The 19,641-nt window shown below is 38.3% G+C and overlaps 1 protein-coding gene across 2 annotated transcripts; it reads left to right on the top strand.

The window, feature by feature from the left end:
- The first annotated feature begins 81 nt into the window (after positions 1-81).
- LOC121961977 (oxysterol-binding protein 1-like) lies at positions 82-19,523 on the top strand. 2 transcript variants are annotated; one of them, XM_042512114.2, is made up of 17 exons: positions 82-444; positions 1,863-2,035; positions 2,971-3,179; positions 3,315-3,483; positions 4,622-4,733; positions 4,916-5,099; positions 6,176-6,293; positions 6,627-6,684; positions 6,940-7,104; positions 8,916-9,161; positions 12,619-12,739; positions 13,016-13,119; positions 14,602-14,697; positions 14,818-15,005; positions 16,460-16,695; positions 16,810-16,848; positions 16,955-19,523. In XM_042512114.2, exons 2-17 carry the CDS (start codon positions 1,899-1,901, stop codon positions 17,095-17,097), a joined length of 2,325 nt encoding a protein of 774 aa, XP_042368048.1. In that variant the 5' UTR covers positions 82-444; positions 1,863-1,898; the 3' UTR covers positions 17,098-19,523. The 2 variants fall into 2 exon arrangements, with proteins under 2 accessions (XP_042368048.1, XP_042368049.1); XM_042512115.2 differs by lacking the exon at positions 16,810-16,848 and having other exon boundaries at positions 84-444.
- Positions 19,524-19,641: the final 118 nt, after the last annotated feature.

Here is a 19,641-nt window from a genome sequence, read left to right as displayed (position 1 = left end):
GAAGGCAAAAAGCTGTTTTTTCCGGCCCCGCGTCGAGGTTTGTTAGCACGGAGCAGCCAATGGGCAAAACAATGCAGCTAATGCTAACTGTGTGTTTCTAGTCGAGACTAATTTGTGCTGCACCGGGTGTAACCAACGAGCTAACGTTAGGCTAGTTAGATGTAGCAAGCTAGCTTTAGATTCTTGTCGCATACGCAGCGGTTTAATGAACATTATTACACACGATGCTTAAGAGATACGTATGAAACTCGTTGGTGTCACTTTATTGTGCAACCACACTGCAGTTGTCGTCGACGTCTTCGGTTGAGTTGTTTTTCATCGTTAGCTGTCCCGTGTTGGCCAGCTAGCTGCGTTAGCTTGGTTACAGTAACGTATGGGTGTCAAAGTTAGCCGTGACTTCACCGGGTGTCTGGTTGCCTGATCTCACATTTCGGACACGTCAAGGTAAACATTTAGCCATCGGCGAGTGGGAATGCTAGCTAAGAAGATAACGATTGTTTAGCAGTGCTTCTTGCTTGTGTCGCATTGTAAATATGCACGTCAGATGTTAAACTTCGAGAAAAACATGTCAATTTGGTGTTTCTTTACTTCTCTTTCTAGCAATGAGATGTGCCTCCCACTTAGCCTAACTGGAGCTAACGTCGGTTAGCTTCTGGTGTCAGCTCAGCAATATGTTAAGAGTTTTATACATTTTGTGTTGCTATCATCTGGTTTTCTTTGTTCGGAATAGGTGCACTACAGTCATATTTGCCTGAATTAATAACCACAGCGTTTTAAAGTATTGGTATCTGTGTCAGATAATGATATATAGTGCATAAGTAATGTTAACTAAGAATACATAACCACACAAAGGTGTTTTAATCATAAGTCCGTCCCTCTTTAATGCAAACCTGATTCCGGTTTATGCTCTCATTTTGTTAGTAAAATGTGGCATCAGTGGATCTGTATTGATTCAATGGTTAATCTTTGACCTGTCACTCCACAGTGGTGGATCAATATTCACCACCAGTAAGAACTCATATTGGTGTAAGATTAGTAGAAATGTTGAGATGGTGTAGTATTAAAGCAAAGTTGTGAATTCATTATGAATTGTTCTGCTCATTATCCTCCCAATTTAATAATTTCAGCCTCAAAGTGAGGCTCAAAATGAGGGAAAAGGCCTACTGCCATTTTACAAAGCACAAGATGACAAATTAAAATATTCTGCCTTGTCTGATCAACAGTCTACAATCCTAAGATATTCAATTTAATATCAAAAAAGACTAGGGTTGCAGTGATATACCTTTAACCTGTTATGAAATTTACCAATTATCATATCGTGTGCATTTGCTTATCCACGATACTGGGTAAAAAATGCAACTGGATGGAAAATTTTACCTTGATGTTAGTTATTTTCAATGGAGACTTTTTTTTTTTAACACATATTTCCGTTAAAAGAAAGTCTTAATTATAGTGATAAAAATGTTTTCAACCAAAGCTAACCCTTCTGTCTTCATTGCTTTAAGGGTCATTCTAATTGCTAATCATAATAATAATTTTATAATATTGTCAAACTCTAAAAACCGCAAAAGTTTCTGGGACAATTATGGTACAAAACAATAAAAAAAAACCCAAAATCTCACACTGTTGCAACCCTACAGAAGACCAAGAGCAAAGCAGTGAATTTGTGATATTTTTGCCTTAGGAATGAGCTGAACTAAGGAATGATATTTGTGGTATTTTTGCCTTAGGAATGAGTTAAACCATGAAATTATTTTAATGGTTTGTGATTCATTTTGTGGTGTCAAATAATGTTAGCTCTACGTGAGAGCGCAAGCATAGTCATGTACATTCCAAGCAAACTTTCCTTTTTTCCTTTTAAGGTTCCTCAAATCTTTCTCTTGGTTTTGGGGGCTGTGATGTCGGAGCCCAAGACCCCCACTCCCACCCCTGCTGGCGACACATACAAAGGATGGGTGTTCAAGTGGACAAATTACATTAAGGGCTATCAGCGGAGGTGGTTTGTCCTGAGCAATGGGCTGTTGTCATACTACAGGTACACTTTCTTGTAACACAGATGAAATGAAGGAAGGATATTGCCTTTGATCATGTCACCAGAAAAATCTCTCAGCCTTGATCTGCTGTTAAAACTGTTTAACCCTTTAAAAACCTGGATCAACATCCCTTTTCTTATGCTGCGTTCAGACGTCTTTCACAGGTATTTTAACCTTTAAGCCCTGAGCACATTGGTTTGATTTCATTCAAAAACATGAAAAAAAGGCAGTGAGCAACATGGCAAGATATGCCTTGCAAATTGCGAAAGAATAGATTAAAAAAAAAAAAAAAATATATATATATATATATATATATACACACACATATATATACATATATACACATATACATATATATATATATATATATATATATATATATATATATATATATATATATATATATATGGGGGACTCTTAGCCTATAATGGATAGGACAAGTTTGAAAGGGGGGTGTAGAGAGGATGACATGCAGCAAAGGGCCGAGGCTGGAATTGAACTCGCACGCTCTACCAACTGAGCTACTAGACGCCCCCCCTCAAAAAAAAAAAAAAAAAAAATTTTTAAAGCTAGCATAATTATATATTTGAAATTAATTATTTTTCTTAAAATTTACTTCTTTCTAATTTTCAGGCAGTTTTCTTGTGCCTTTTATTAATTACTGAGTAATGTCACTTAAATAGCTCATTCACCCCATGTATTTGAAACAAATCAAACCAATTTGCCCAGGTTTCAAAGGGTTAAATGAAAGCTATTGATTAAGCAGGGGGCAGTCAACCTCACCTTATCAATATTTCTTTACTATTTTAGTTGAATTTCCTCGTCAGATTGAAGCCGAGTTACAATATTATAAACACACAGAATACAAGCAGAACACATGTCTTTTTTCCTGTTTGGCGACATTTTTCACAAATGTTCAAAAACCTCTGACTACTAGGACCCAGGCAGAGATGGGCCACACATGTCGAGGCACAATCAACTTGGCCACGGCGACCATCACAGTGGATGACGCCTGCAACTTTGTCATCTCTAACGGCGGAGCACAGACGTATCACCTGAAGGCCAGCTGTGAAGTGGAACGACAGCGCTGGATCACTGCCCTGGAACTGGCCAAAGCCAAGGCGGCCCGCATGCAGGCTGAGTCAGGTAAAACATACAAACACACGGGCAGATGGGAAAAAAACTGCTCCGTGAAGAGTATAGTAAGAATGGAAGATATGTCTTTGTGAAAGCCTTTTTAATATTATCTTTTTGCTTTTGTGTTACTTTGATTATTCACAGATGACTCAGGGGATGACTTTTCCTCATCATCCCCGCCAGTGGCACCTGGACAAGGTGGCGGCTCACAGAACTCAGAAGTTCAGTCTGCTCTCAGAACACTAGGCAGCAAAGTGGAGGATCTCAGCACATGCAACGACCTGATTTCAAAGCACGGCTCTGCCCTCCAGAGGTCAGGCTTAACACGCTGTTGCTCTCTGTTTGCTTCAGTCTCGCTTCATCAGCCCGAAGCTTCTCATGCTTCTGTTACCTTAGAAATGAAGAATTCAAAATGTGTGAAATGAAAATATCAGCATACTAATTGTTTATTAGTATTATTCCAATATCATGATGCCCGTTTTTTTTTTTTTCATTTTTAAGTAATCTGTTTATGTCTAGAACAGGGATACTCAACTTGCTTTCCATGGGTGCCACTTTTGCAAAATGACAGGAGTCAAGGGGCCTGTCGCAGCAGCTTCATACAGGAACATACTTGTACATACAAGGATTTAAGGACATTTCTTCGATTTAAGGACATTTGTAGCATTTCAGGACATTTCTAGGATATTGGGACATTTCTAGGATATTAGGACTTTTCTCAGATTTTAGGACATTTTATAGGATTTTAGGACGTATCTAGGAATTTAAGACATTTCTAGGATTTTAGAAAATGTGTAGGATTGTAGGACACTGCTAGGATTTCAGGACATCTGTCAGATTTTTGGAAGTTTCTTGGATTTTAGGAAGCTTATAGGATGTTGGGACATTTCTTGGATTTTCAGACATTTCACTGATTTCAGAACATTTCTAGCATTTTGGGACATTTATCAGATTTTGGGACATTTGCTTTGCTAGGACCTCTGTCGGTGGGTGTGGGGGATCCTCCACTGGCTTTTTTTTTTTTTTTTAGAAACAAGCTCTATTTTGGTGCAGTTTTATGCACCCTGGCACCTTATGTAAACTGAAAGTGCAAAAGCAGTTCCCACTGTGAAAAACTTTGTTTTTATTGTGAATTAGAAACTGGTTGGGGGGCCACCCAGCAACCTATATACTGCCAGATTTGGCCCACAAGTTGAGTATCACTGGTTTAGAACATCACTTCACTGTTGCATGTCATAGCTGCTTTGATGTTGACATACTTAGTCTAGGTGTGGTAGATGTTTTAACCTATTTGCAAAATAGCAGATAGTAAAGAGAAACACTGCAGTTGATAGATTAAACAAGATAGTAATTAAACCATTTCATCTGAGCCTTGTGGCCTTTCAGACTGTAATTTGATGCTGTATTTTTACATGTGTACCCATGTTGCACATTTTTAATGTTCGTTTCAGGTCTTTATCAGAACTTGATAGTTTACGTCTGACTGGAGAGGCAGGGGATAAGATTCGCCAGGTGACAGAGAGAGCCACGCTGTTCCGCATCACCTCTAACGCCATGATCAACGTATGTGTCACCACCTCTCTTATAATGCCTATTTCTGTCTTGTTCATGTATAATGTGTAAATGTGAGTGGCACTTGTAAATGTCTGCGTCAGGCCAAATTAATGGATCAGAATTGCTCATATTAATTTGATCTCAGGTTTCTTTGTTTCTAGTTTGACCCTGTTTGATGTTTTGCTGCTCAGGCATGCAGAGACTTCCTCGCACTGGCTCAGGCTCACAGTAAGCGATGGCAGAAGGCCCTTCAAGCAGAACGGGACCAACGGGTCAGACTGGAGGAGACCTTAGAGCAACTGGCCAAGCAGCACAACCACCTGGAGCGAGCGTTCAGAGGGGCTGCACAGGCTAACGCTACTGCAGACAATAAAAGTAAGACATGACCCTGACACCAACCACTTCCCATGTTACAGCTTGACTATGGTCACTTGCCTCCCAGCTCTTCCTCCTTTCCACTTCCCCTTTCTTTTCTGCCCTTGCATTCTGGAAACTCCTTCCCTTTGTCCCCTAATGTGTTTATTTTGCTGCCTTTTTTTTGGTAAGTGTCAGTAGATATGAGAATCTGCACCATTCACATTTAAATGATCAGGGCTTTCAGAGTAGTTTGCTTGTCGGTTGTTGTCAGCAATGGGGCTTTGTCACATATAAAACATATACATACATATAACATATCAATCTTTGAGAGAAGGCACTAGTTATGAAAAGGTTTGAAGTTTTATTGAAGGTACACCATGTACCTTTCTGCTGCGAAGGTTTTCTCAATCAAAACACCAACTAAAGACGGAGCAGTGCCATCATCATAGTCAGTTTCTCCCGGTTGTGATTCCTTTAGTGTTCATCGTCCAGGATGTTTTTACCAGTAGCCAGATTATCTAAAGAGATATCCTCCTCTACAAAACAAATGAAACAAGTGATTAAAACAGGTAAAAAACAGTGAATAAAGCATATTCACCTTGAAAATAACTGTTTTTCTGATGCTGTTTGGTTTCTTGCAGAAGGAGCTGTTAACCCAGCACCTGCTAATTTGTTTTTCACTGTTGCCTTAAGATCAAGATGTTGAGGAGGTTTTTCCTGGAGGTCGAATTATCCGCAGAGGTCTTCTCCTCGCCAAGACAAACAGACCCAGTGGTTCAAACTGAACTGTTGAACTGTTGCTAACATTTGCTCAGCTTTTTTTCCGAGAACTTAAGATCCAGATGTCTGATGACCAAAATCCCTCTTCTGGTTAAAATATATTGTGAAAAAAGTCCAAGCTCTACAAGATGTATTTTAAAAATGTGGCCCAAAACTGCAAAAAACCCAGTCAATTTTATATCAGCACTTGGCAGACGACTACAACCCATACACACATGCAAAGGGGATATAACGCCACTCCGATCGAATGACTCAGATCATGCCCTTGATTAGGGAAATTACAACTGTAAATCTGACTGACTTGTTTTGTTAAGGTGCCACTGGGCCGGGGAAAGGCGAAGCCAGTGATGAAGACGACGACAATGAGTTCTTTGATGCCATGGAAGAAGCTCCCGAGTTTATCACTGTTCCCGCAGACCCCCACTTCCACAAGTCAGTGAAACCTCACCTCATTCACCCCACGTACACATGTTCACTGCACAAGCATTCATACAAGGAAATACTTTGTAAATTCCCCTAAGCGCTTGCTGTCTCTTTGGGTTATTTATTTAAACCATTTCCTTGTATGACTTGCTGGCACAAGATGTAAATAAGTCACATGGGATGATGGTTCTCTATTTGTGAAATCTCTGATTGATTGAGCTGCCCAGAATCAGTTGAACCAGTTTCATGCTCTGTTTCCTTGTATGTTTGAAGTAGTTGTTTGTGTAACCAGAAGCCTTACTGACGCTAACAGAGTCTCTTTATTTTCTGATCTCTTTACAGGAGGTCAAGCAGTAATATAAGCGGTTTCAACAGTGAAATGTGTCCTGATGATCAATCGGTAGGTTTCATTCTGGCCTCAGGGATGACTGTTAAAAGACTGGTTCACTTTTTTATTTGTTTTTTTTTTTTTGCTAAAACCTCATAAAAATGTTGTTAACCATCATTTTTATTATAAAAATGACACACATTTTTATTGAAAACCTACTACAGGTCAAACATATATAGTTAGAAAAAAGCAGTAAATGTGTTTTTAAAGCTTTAGTATTCCCAGAAGCCTTTGTGTTGTTTATTAACAGAAGTTTCTGCCCTTTAGCTTAATGAGGAGCCTTTGACAATGAACCAGGAGTCTCCCTCTCAGGAGCTGGTACCCATGAAAAAGAGGCGGACACGCATTCCAGACAAACCAAACTACTCTCTCAACCTGTGGAGTATCATGAAGAACTGTATTGGCAAAGAGCTGTCCAAGATCCCAATGCCTGTGAGTATTGTTCAGAGGTTACAGCATGTCAAGTGTGACTCACAGGAAGTTTGTGCCCCGGCCTGGCCAGTTAAAGCCTCAAGGCATTTTCACCTTCCTTTTTGCGATGCCATGTAATGCCTTTGTGCGGTCACATTAAAAATGCATTGACTGTCAACAAAAAATGTGTCAACAGTACATCGCAGACATCTGTCATCGGCATGCGTCTGTGACGTGAGTTCAACCAAAACACTGATCCCTCTGATGTCTGCAGCACCAGCTCAACAGCATTCTTCATACTGTGGTTAAAATAGATCTATTGACATATTTACAAGGGAGCAGTGACAAAGAAGTCGTGATGGTGTATATGAAAAAAACTCACAGACCTACTGTAGATAGAGATCTGTTATCTTTATTAAGCTTTTCTTTATCTGGCGGTGATTTGTAGATATTCACAACTGTATGCTTGGGTATGCAAGTGCTCTTCCGGTAATACCTTTCAGTCAGCACCGCAGAGATAATAAAAAGACTGATAATAACAAAAAACTAGACCCAGAAGTTTTAAATTAATACAGACAGCAAGGGGAAAAAACAACAGCACTGTGATTCAGGTGAAATAATCTTATCTATTTATTCTTTAAGCACTGGCAGTCAAACAAACATGCAAACAAAGCATGTATCAAGTCTGATCCTGATGAAGAGCCGGAGTAGATAGGCGTTGGTCTGTGAAGCCTCTTGTGAAAAGAGGTTCCATCAAAGGGCTGAAACAAACAACTTTTTTTTAGACACAATCTAACAAAGCCAGCATAATGCTGCCCCAGTGTCTAATTTTAGACATCATGCTGGTGTTCTGGAATCAAACAAGGTGTAACAGGCATGACATGAAACACAACAGCGTAAGCGTCTAGTGTGACGCATATCATACGTGTCAGACAGTGCTTTTTGGACAATAACAATGGCATTTTAATAACATCATAAACTGTCCCTGTCATATGAAGGCTGAGCTCATCCTCTGCCCGGAGGGCAGGGAACTACTGGATCTCTTTTTCTTGTTTTTAATTTGCGGACATTTTGGCGCTTCTTAAAGGCGAGACAACTCGTGATAGTACCATTTATGCAGAACAGCAAAGTGGAATAATAGTACGACGTTCCCGGCTTGAACAGGCAGTGCAAAAGAGGCTTTAGATTGCCAGTGCTTGAAGAATAAATCTTAATCGATTATTACCCCTGATGACAAAGCGCCTTGTTTCTTCCCATAGTTGTCTGCATTCATTTGAAACTTCCTGGATCTTGTTTTTTGCATTTTTCCTGCCTCACCAAAGAGCAACTGCCACATCATTAGAGTCAAGCAGCACTTCCTTCGTCCATGGTAAATTGATAATATCAGTTTACATGTCCGGCACAATCTGACATAGTTTTTTTTTTTTTTTCCTAATTCTGTTTTTAACATACTAAACATAATCACTTGGCCTGTCACTATAATAAAAGAACACATACTGAAACAAAATACAGATTCAATACGACATGGGTAGACAAAAATATAAAATGTATGTATATTTTTTTAACAAATCAGCTGATTAAACGTTACCAAAATAAAAAAAAAATCCAGTGTTGGTAGAGCTTTTATGTAATATATAATGTAATATATCCAGAATATTATAATCACGCATTCCCTATATTTAAAGGTTTGCAGTGCAGGAATTGCTGTTTTGCTTTGGTATGTTTGTGTTTATTCGTCACTGTGTTCACGATTTTAATATCTAAATGTTATGGGCCTTTTAAATGATAAAAATGCAAACACTGATTTACATCTGAATCATTCTGCTTTTTAGGTAAACTTCAACGAGCCCATTTCCATGCTGCAGCGGTTGTCAGAAGACCTCGAGTACCACGAGCTGCTCGATAAGGCGTCCAAGTGCCAGAGTTCACTGGAGCAGATGTGCTACGTGGCAGCCTTCTCCGTGTCCTCCTACTCCACCACCGTCTACCGCACGGGCAAGCCCTTCAACCCTCTGCTGGGAGAGACGTATGAGCTGGACCGCCGGAGAGAGAGCGGCTACCGCTCCCTCTGTGAGCAGGTGAGTGAGAAAGAAACACAAAAAGACAGAGGGCTCCAACAAGGAAGTGAAAGTGAGCAAAGAATGATTCTCAGGAAGGAAGACTTGAGGTGTCTCATTGACTCAGCAGTTTAAGATTTCTATGCTTCCTTTTTTTTGTTTTTGTTTTTGTTACCGAGAAGTAACATACGTGTGTAAACTAATCAAATTAGGAGTAGAAGGGCAGGTTTAGAGGAGTGGTGATACGTGATTAAGTCATTTTTGCATTTTAATGTGGTAACAATTTAAACTGCATTTATTACAAGTAATTGTGTTAGCTGCTTTTTGACATAAAGATTCAAGAAGCTAAAGAAAATATATTTGTGGTTATTTTAAATTGGTGCAAAGCTGCAAGTTTTATTTTGCCTCTTTCTGAAGCAGAAGATAAGAAAAGGGAAAGGTGGTTTAAGGCAGAGACAGGGAATGATTGGATGTGATTGCAGGACACAGAATGGAGGCTTAATGTTGGAAAAATTAGACTGGCAGAAAGGTTTCTATTTCTGAAGACCCAAGAAAATATATCCAGTCCAATAACTAATCCAGTAAATTGTGCTTTCAGGCAGTAAATCCGGTGATCCGGCAGCTGTGGAGAAGGCCGTATTTAGAGCATGAGCTTTTATACATATATAGACTGGTTCAGTTCAGTCACAAAGGCTTTAAATGGGATTGGGCAAGTGGGAGAAACTACTAAATCCTATTGTAGATGAGTAATATAATTGGATTTGAGATTTACAGCAGGGATTTTCATCACAACAGGGTTTTTTTATGCTTGACAGGTCAGTCAGTATATCTCTGTCTATTTAAAACGTTAAATGGAAGTCATAACTATCATAATTATGTTCATTTCGTTAAATAATCTATAATTAAATGTGTGCCAGTTGACCTTTTTACCCCGAGAACACGATGAGATGGCACTCGCCTCATTAAACAAATAACTTTGACCTTATTAACCAGTGGCTGACTATAAAGATGGGCACGCCGTCTTCACTTCCTCCTACCGTACAGAAATGATGCTTAATAAACCGGATTTCGGGCGTTGCAATCTTGTGCTGGTGAGGTCACTTCAGGCTAAAGTCTGTTTGGTAATGACTGTGAAATGGAGCCGTGGTATCGAGTTCCAGCGCACACACCTATCCGACCAGTCCTGATCATGACCGCAATCACAAACACGCTGATGTGTACACAAAGCTGTCAATCATGACATCAAAACCCCTTTTTATAGCACCAAATAACTAATTAAAACGACTGAAAAACAAGCACTTGAACAAACATCAGGGTGATAACAACTACCCAAAATGACAGAAACCATCTTTGGGAAAAATTAATTTATCTTATTCTCACTCATGTCCCATCTGCTAATGTGGAGGGGTTGAGGTTTCTGGCCTGACTGAAGTCAGCCACTAGGGGGCGATCAAGATGTTTCGGCTGTGGAGCGCTGTCATGCTGTCAGTCTCTTTATACCATCCGTGTCAACATGCAATAGTGTCGACAAAAAAGACAATGTAGTTATGAAATCCTTACTAAAATCTCTTGTTATTTTGGTTGAAAAATAAAAAGTAGAAGAAATTTTTATGATTGTTTTCTAGATTGTTTTCTTCCATATTCCTTATTCATTAATGTGTTGATTATTTTCTGATTAACTGAGCAGGTGTTTGGCCGATAAGGTGTCAGAAAATTGTCAAACATGTTGTTCAGAGTTTGTGTCCCAGATTGTCATGATTTGTCCACAACCTTAAGATATTCAGTTTATTGTCATTGAAGATTAAATAAACCAGAAAATATTCATGTTTAAATAGCTGAAATCAAACAACTTTCTTTTTCCTTAAAAAAGTTACTCAAAGTGATTATCAGATTAGTTAGCAATAAATTTAGTAGATGACAACTGATCAACTAATCGTTGCTGCTCTATAATTTTTTTAATGCGGCTGTGGTTTCAATTCCCATTGTGTTCAGATAGCACAGAGGAGACACTTTGTTTTTATCTCCTGGGCCGTAGTTGATACTCACTCCAGAGCTAACCTCTATGGCAGCATTCATTTGTGTACCAACTGAAAACTCTGCTGTACATGACATCTTTTTTTAATATTATATTTGTATAGAGTTTTTCATATTTAAAATACAATAGGAATGACAACAATGGCGTGAACATTGCAAAACTAAAATAAAATAGGATAAAATAAAAAAAAACAAAATAACAATACGTGCTGCAAGAAATGTGCACATGGGCATGTAAAAAAAAAAAAAATATATATATATATATATATATATTACAAATAAAGACATGTACACATCAGCATACATGCATATTTATGTACATTATAATAAAAAAAAATGAAAGCATGACATAAACAGGCAGTTAAGACAGACAGTCTCTTCCAAATAAAAAGTGTCACTGTCTCTGAAAAAAAGGGTACAAGGGCCTTCACATTCACCAAAATCTGTCCGATTTATGGTTGAGGTTATGAGTCAGTTTCTCCAGAGGAAGGAAAGCTGCAACCTGCAAGGTCCACATGTTGACTGCTGGGATCTGCAGAGCAGACCAACACAGCAAGATACATTTTTTTTTTGCCAAAAATAAGAAGCAGTCAGCAAAGATTTAGCGTCTGTATCAAAAAGGTTGTCAGTCGTATGATTTAACAGATGTACATGATCTCTTGATATTTCACAGCTGAAACTCTCTTCTCTGCTCACTCACTCGGACGCTTTTACCTGACTTGCAGTCACACGCTGTCTCTCTCTGTCAACACCTACTTTAGTTAAGTGCACAATAACAACAACAGAGCTTGAGAAAAAGAAGTGAGGTGTTAAGATGAGATAAGATAGCCTTTTTGAACCCCACACTGTGGAAATCACCTTGTCACAGCGGCTCAGTGCAAAATTAAACATAGAATAAAAAATAGAAAAAAAGGAGAATAAAATACACAGATTTTTAAAAAAAGAGAATATAGATCTAAAAATAAGGCCTGAATTTAATAGTAATCAACAGACTGTACACTACCGACTATATATTTGGGCCCTTGTCAGATGTATTTTTTGAACTGATACCATCAGACCACTAGTCCCGACACTTTCTTCAAAGCTGCTTTCTTTATCATTCAACCTGTGTTTTTCAGATAAGGATACGATAAAGTCAAAATAAGTTTGATTAAAATGACCAAACTATCAGTTTTGGCCTGACTAGACTGACTGAAAAACCATTATAATCTGGCTACTAAAAAGACTAAAATGTCATTTTTAGTCAATAAAAACATGACGAGACTGACTAAACATGATAAAACTAACATTTGGACATCTGACACAGAACTAAGACTATAAAGCTGAGATTATTAGGGAAGATCCAAAACTAATATCAATCAAGGAGCACTTCTTGATGCTTCAAGTTATGGTAATTTTTCATAAATGAATCGTACGCTTTATGTTATCTCAACCTCTTTCGCAGGTGAGTCACCACCCCCCTGCTGCGGCGCATCATGTGATCTCCGATCGCGGCTGGACCCTGAGGCAGGAAATCACAGTTGCCAGCAAGTTCAGGGGCAAATACCTCTCAATTATGCCTCTAGGTAAGAGACGGCCTGATTCAAAACACGTTAAGCATGCCTTGCGGTCTGATGCTGACGTTGATTAAGGGTGTGATTGAGTTTATTTCCTGAACACAAATGGAGAGCATAAGCATGTGCTCCTATAGAGGAATCCGTGAATAAACATTGAGGAATGCATAGCCGCACCTTGACTTAATAAGAAGTTACCATTAGGACATTTTTGAAAGACAAACAATGGTTGGTTTGTCACATGAGGCTTACCTTAATCTGCTGTCTGTGTTTCTTCTTTCCTGGCAGGCACAATTCACGCAATCTTTGAAAAGGGCAACAATCACTACACATGGAAGAAAGTTACCACCACAGTGCACAACATCATTGTAGGAAAGCTGTGGATCGATCAGGTGAGACTGACAGTTAGAAGGAAGATGACACATTTGCACATGCAGTTGTGATGTATGTAAATGTGACATTTTCTTGCACTGAAATATTGCATAGCCCACCCATACACCTGACCACTATACACTTTTAGTATTTCAATAATCATATACCTCTAAAAATGCATTATTCTTTTTTTTTTTTTAAATTCTACTGATTGCTGATAGTTCCAAAGTTATTATAGTCAGCTAAAACAGACCACAAAACTATAACTGAAATAAAAAATAGACTTTAGAAAAAAATGAAAATGTACTGAGACAATGTTGTGTACTTACAAAACTAACTAAAATAAAATGGAAATGGAAATGTCTTTATTTTTTGTCAATTTGGTGAAATTTCTCAAGCCAACAAGCATTATTTGGCATTGGTGCATATGTTAATGGTGTCGGGGATGTCTACATGACTGTGAGTCAAACGCCTTCACAAAGTGTTGTGTTTGTTTTGAAATTTGTAAATCTTGCTCCTGTCCAAACTAAAAACACTAAAAATAACACCAGAACTAATAAAAACTAATCATTTTTAGACAATTCAAACTAAACTGAAAGCGCAAACCCGTTCTGGACTGAAACTAAACTGAAAAGAAAACGAAATTTTCAACAAAAATTCAAACAATGACATGACGTCGTCTTAGATTGTTATATGTAAGTGGTGTCTTTTCCTGATTGTAAATGCTGCTTTTACAGTAAAGTTTTCTTCATGAATTCAACGCAACCCACGTAGTCATTATATCCACATTATTGATGATGATTTATCAAAATCTCTGTGTGTAGCACCAAAAGTCAACCCCACTATAAAGCAATATTGATGTTGCGGTATTTGGCCAAAAACATAGTGATATTTGATTTTCATCATTTGTGCTGCCCTTAATGTCTCTTCATTCTGTTTTATGCTCAATATTTTTGCATAGCTGCAGACAAAGACTAGGCTACACTGATATTATTAATATAATACTTTCTGTAGATTTCAGTGGTGGCTGTGTAGGATTGTTTTTGACACATAAGATGCAAACATGTCCAATAACCACAGAATGCTAGAGTCAAAAAGTGGAAATTCATTCTAAAAAGATAGATGTAATAATTTCCAAAATCCTGGTTTTATTGAATAAAATACTTCAAACAACAATTCACACTATGTTCAAGCAACAAGTGAGGCATGCAGCTGTTTAATGGGGTGGCAACATAAGTTACATTTATTTATCCAAGAAAGTTTTAAAAAAAAGCCTATGACTTTATTTAAATATAGAAAAAATATGATGGTCGTAAAATATGATGACAAACATTCAAAGTTCAGTGCAGCTCTTGAAAGTAGTGCCCGACTTGCATGCGTACACAGCATATTTATCTTCGTACCGCCAAGCCTAAAATAAAGTTTAAACTTTTATTGGTTTGAAAATATTTCCACAATGTCCACTTTTTCAATAAATCTTCCTTTTTCTATGTCTCTGGCAGTCAGGAGAGATAGACGTGGTGAACCACACCACCGGAGATCGCTGCCACCTGAAGTTTGCTCCTTACAGCTATTTCTCCAGAGATGTGGCCAGGAAGGTGAGAAAAAACACTTTTGGTCAATTTGTGTTTTCTTGTTTTTATATTTTCGTGTTCTCTGCAACAAAAAAAAATCGGATCTTGAGTATTGTCTGTTAACCCCCCCCCCCATTTCCTCAGGTGACAGGTGTGGTGATGGACAAGGATGGCAAAGCCCACTACGTGCTGTCGGGCACCTGGGATGAGAAAATGGAGTTTTCACGGGTGATGCAGAGCAGCCGAGGAGGAGAGAATGGCACAGAGGGCAAACAAAAGACAGTCTATCAAACTCTCAAAGCCAGAGAGGTTTGGAGGAGGAACCCTTTACCGTAAGTAATATTTCTGCAGCGTTAGGTGTGTCTGCTCGATTGACAGGCTGGAAGCGCTCCAAAGACGGCAGTGATTCAGCAAAATGGAATCCTTTACTCGACCTGTTCTTCTGTAGATAGGCATCAGCTAATCTGTGTTTTTAATATTTCAGTATCAAGTAACATGTCAATACTCTGAACCAGAAATCATTTACAGTCAGAAACGAAAGGCTAAAGTATTTTTGCACAGTTTTTTTTATGTACTTTACTAGAAAAACAACATATGAAGAGCAAGATTTTTCTTTATTCTTGTTGCGTTAACAATAGAGATACCAATTCACCCTTTGAAATCTGAATCTCGCTTAATTCCTTGAAAAATAAGCAACTTATGAAGTAATGACCCAAAAATAAAACAACAAGGAAAACAAGCAAATGACCTGAAAAAAGTGCTAAAAAATATGAATATATTTCTATAACATAATTTAAAATATGTAATTATGGTAATAGTTATAAGAGTTGTGCCTATTTTTTTTTATTTCCCTCAACAGGCTTCCTTAACTTTTTAAGTATTTTTCTAAATTGACTATAATTTCTTGCAATATGTGGAGCATTTAAAACTGCACATGAAAAGTGATGTTGGCCCAGGTTTTAAAGGGTTACATCATCCATGTTTGTTCACCACATGTCAGCCTTGGGTGTTCATAATTACATACTTATTTTTAAAATACAGAAATATCAAATTATCTGTTAATTATTGGCCATAAAAAGCAGATAATTCTGTTATTGGTTCTTATTGGCTGAAAGAAAGCTAATTTGTGCATCTGCAAAACATCTGCAAACAAACAATTTAAACTAGCAATAAAACAGACATTTCAATAGAGTAAGCTCGAGGTAACAATGAGCTACTGAAAGTGAAAGAGTTACCGTTGCACAGTTCTAGTTTCCCAGTAAAGCCCGAATTGCATGTTGATGAGCTCTTTGAAACCAAAGCAGTTTGGTTTTATTTCTCTGGTGAAAAGGCAGTGAGCAACTTAACAACACGTGGCCCCAAATAATGCAAGAAATTGGTGAAAAAGTTAAGTAAAGTAAAGTTAAAATTAAGTAAAAATAAGCAAAAAGTGAAGCAACAAAAACAAATGTGAAAATGAACCGAAAAAAGGGCAGAAAATCAAAAACATACGTATGTCTATTTTTTTCCTGAAACATAGTTTTAAATATGTCATTATAATTATCATAGATATCATTTTGTGGGCGTTTTTCTTGAATTTTTTGATTATTTTCTAATAATTGTTTCCCCTTTATTAAAACTAATATTCAGGTCACCTTTTACTAATTTCTAGCAATTTGTGTGACAAATGTTGCCAAGTTTGCCAAGTTTTTTTTTTTAACAAATCAAACCAGTTAGCTCAGGTTTCAAAGGGTTAAAGGTCTTTTCAGGTCCTAAACTTCAGGTGCTGCTTCATCTTTGTCCACAGTGAGGGAGCAGAGACCATGTACTACTTCACTGCCTTGGCGCTGACCCTAAACGAGTGTGAGGATGGCGTGGCGCCCACCGATAGCCGGCGCCGGCCCGACCAGCGCCTGATGGAGGACGGCCGCTGGGACGAGGCCAATTCCGAGAAGCAGCGGCTGGAGGAGAAGCAGCGCAGTGCCAGGCGGGAAAGAGAGAGGGAAGCCGCCAGCCAGCGCACCTCCAGCCAATCAGAAGAAGGTGAGTCTAGTGCGTGTAACTTTATCTGTACTCCTCTCTACCTTTCATGGGGGAAAATCTTGGAATAAAGGGGTAAAAAAAATTCTCTGTGATCCCCCTTTTCTCTTCCAAAAGCTGTCGATGAGGACTCTCTTACTGATCCATCCTTAAAAAGCAAGTACTCCTTTCCTGCTGCCTTCTCATGCTTTCATTCCTGTTTGAATCGTCTCATCTAGATTGTTTTGTCTCTTTTTGGTAACACAGTTCTTATCTCTTTCAGGCGCACCTCATGACAACTACAACGCACTTTGGTTTGAGCGCTGTGAAGACCAGATCACAGGTGAGCAAGTCCATATCTATAAGGGAGGCTACTGGGAAGCTAAGGAGCGTAGCAGCTGGGAGGGCTGTCCAGACATATTTTGACCTCGGCATTGACTGCAAAGCGTCCCGAAGAGACTGATTCATCGAAGCCGCCTGGTGGACAGCTACCAGCTTGTCCTTCCCGCTTGGACGGCTGCCTCCCTCCAGTCACTCTCTGTTCTAAGAGATCTCCAGAGGGGGGAGCAGGGTGTTTTCCTCCGGCCTCCCTCGTCCTAATTTGGTTCCTGTCCCCACCCCCTCATTGTTGTCACACATCTAATAGGACTGGAGTGAAATTTGTTGCTTTGACTCGAGTCAGACGGAGCGTTAGGGGGAGGAAAATGGGCAGTGCTTCCAACTCATTAGTACATCGTTCTTTTAGTTTCTCTGCTCTAGTCTGTGCAGTCTCTCATAAGGGATGTCCCGATCAACTTTTTTTTTTTTTTTTTTTTTTGCGCCCCTGATCAGAGTCATTTGATATCGAGTATCTGCCAATACGGAGTCCCGATGCGATGATGCATTTACCTGGGTACCATAGCTACACACTTTAATGACTTTAAAGTCATTAAAATCAGTCCAGTGTATATGGTTGACAGTTAATATCAAGAAAAAATGTCTGCATCTAAACAGTTCCTCAAGGGTTTTTTATTTTATTTTTTACAAAATAAAGTAAACAAACTAAAAATATTTTTGTATGGCTCTTATCACAGTTCCACTCAGTGCAACATTTGTTTGTTTTTTTATAAAATAACCAAGTAAACAAACTAAAATGCCTTCAGAAGTTACTCTCAATTCCACTTAGTGTAGCATTGCAATTAAAGTATAGAACACTATTAATCAGGTAATAAAATCCCAATGCCACTTCAAAGTAGTGTCATAGCTTAACTTTTACATTCCTCACAAAAAAATAAATTACAATTCTGCTTGTAAAAACATTATAGTAAAACTAGTTCAATTTTAATTCCACCTGAAGTGGTGTAGCAGCTTAATTTGAACATTAAAAAATGAGTTTTTACTGATTGGATGAAGCATTACAATAAAATCTAAATATCTGCCACGAAACATGCTCTCCGTTTACGACACCTATGTGACAGCGGAAGTAAAAATAGGATCAGGTGGGACGCATGCTCAAAATTACTAATCACGATCAATAAAAAAAATTTGCGTATGTCGGGCCTGGCACTGATTCTGCGGATCTGATCGGGATATCCCTGGTCTCTCAGATGAGGAGCAGAGGAGTTTTTGTGCTGATAACACCCTGTGAGATAATGTAGTGTTCCTATTGTCATCCACAGCGTTGTGTGCTTTGGTAATAACTCTTTAAAAAAAAAAAAGGGGGCTAAGACCTGGTTAATATATACATTTATATATAAATATAATTCAAAAAATTTAATTAAAATGTCGACTGGTGGCCTTCAAGACGTTAGCGAGGATTTCTTGTTTCTCTCTCTGATTTAGTGTCTTAATGTAATGAAGTGAAGGTTCTTGTGTGCTTGTGTGTATGACTGCATATCTGCTCTTCCATCACTTTAAAACGCTGCCACTGTGCAGTTACTGTGTTAAAGAAAAACAACAAAAAAAAGACATGATTGTCTCAAATACTGGTTGAACCTCCACACCGTCATGTTTTCTAGTTAGATTTTTTTTTTCTTTCCTTCACGAAGGTCTGACGAAAAATTGTGATGGTGAACATTTTGATGTGGCTAAACACCCTTTTTCTTCGCCTTAGAAATGAGCAACCTGCTCTCACTTGTATTCACAGCTGAGTGGGCGTGACACTGACATTTGTAGCTGTTTTCTTGTACAGACATGAAGAAGTTGTCGGGGAAAAGACAAACAGAGCTGCAAAATGGAAAAAAAAGCTTATTCCAGTGCTGTGGAAATCTCACATTTAGTGCAGTTTTATTCAATAACAATTAATGAAATGACCCCTTTTCACAGTAGTGGAATGATTTCTTGCCATTTTGCAGGTAAGTTGAATTTTGATAGTGCTGCATGATAAAAAATGGTGCGGGATGCGTGTTGAGTGGAACGCACACAAACGAGCGTAGAAAAAAAGTAAATGCAGTGGTCAAAATACACGTCACTCTTCAATGTTTCCACTGAAAAGTTCATACATATGCAAGTACATTCTGACACCAAAAACATGGGATATAATATGTGTGTGTGCGTGTGTGTGTGAATTTCATAATTTTGTTTGTAAGTGTACTTAAATGAAGAATAAAGAAACAAAGAATTTAAAGGCATCGCAAATAACTATGATTTTATAAATGTATAGAAATTCATATAGTATTGATAACTGTAAGGTAGTTTTTTTCTCGTATTTTTGCCTCCTCTCATATTATTGAAAGAGGAATGTCTTCATTTTCAGAAAAAAAGGGAGTTTCCGTACTTAACTGAAAGGGGAGACGTGACATTGTTCAGTATTTTGTATTAACAAAAAAAAAAAAGAATCTGTAATAAACAAATGCTGTGATGTCAAACAAAAAGCTTTTCACGCTGTTCTTTGATTTTATTTGTTCCAACATTTGCGTTAATTATTGATTAGGTAACACAATTAGAGACTTGCCAAATCGGTTCTTTGGGAATTTCTGTCCTCGGGTTCAG

This window comes from Plectropomus leopardus, chromosome 23 (genome assembly GCF_026936395.1).
Source record: "Plectropomus leopardus strain MGB_pleo_1.0 chromosome 23, ASM2693639v1, whole genome shotgun sequence".
NCBI classification, from domain to species: Eukaryota; Metazoa; Chordata; class Actinopteri; order Perciformes; family Serranidae; genus Plectropomus; species Plectropomus leopardus.
This window is presented reverse-complemented; position numbering and strand designations above follow the sequence as displayed.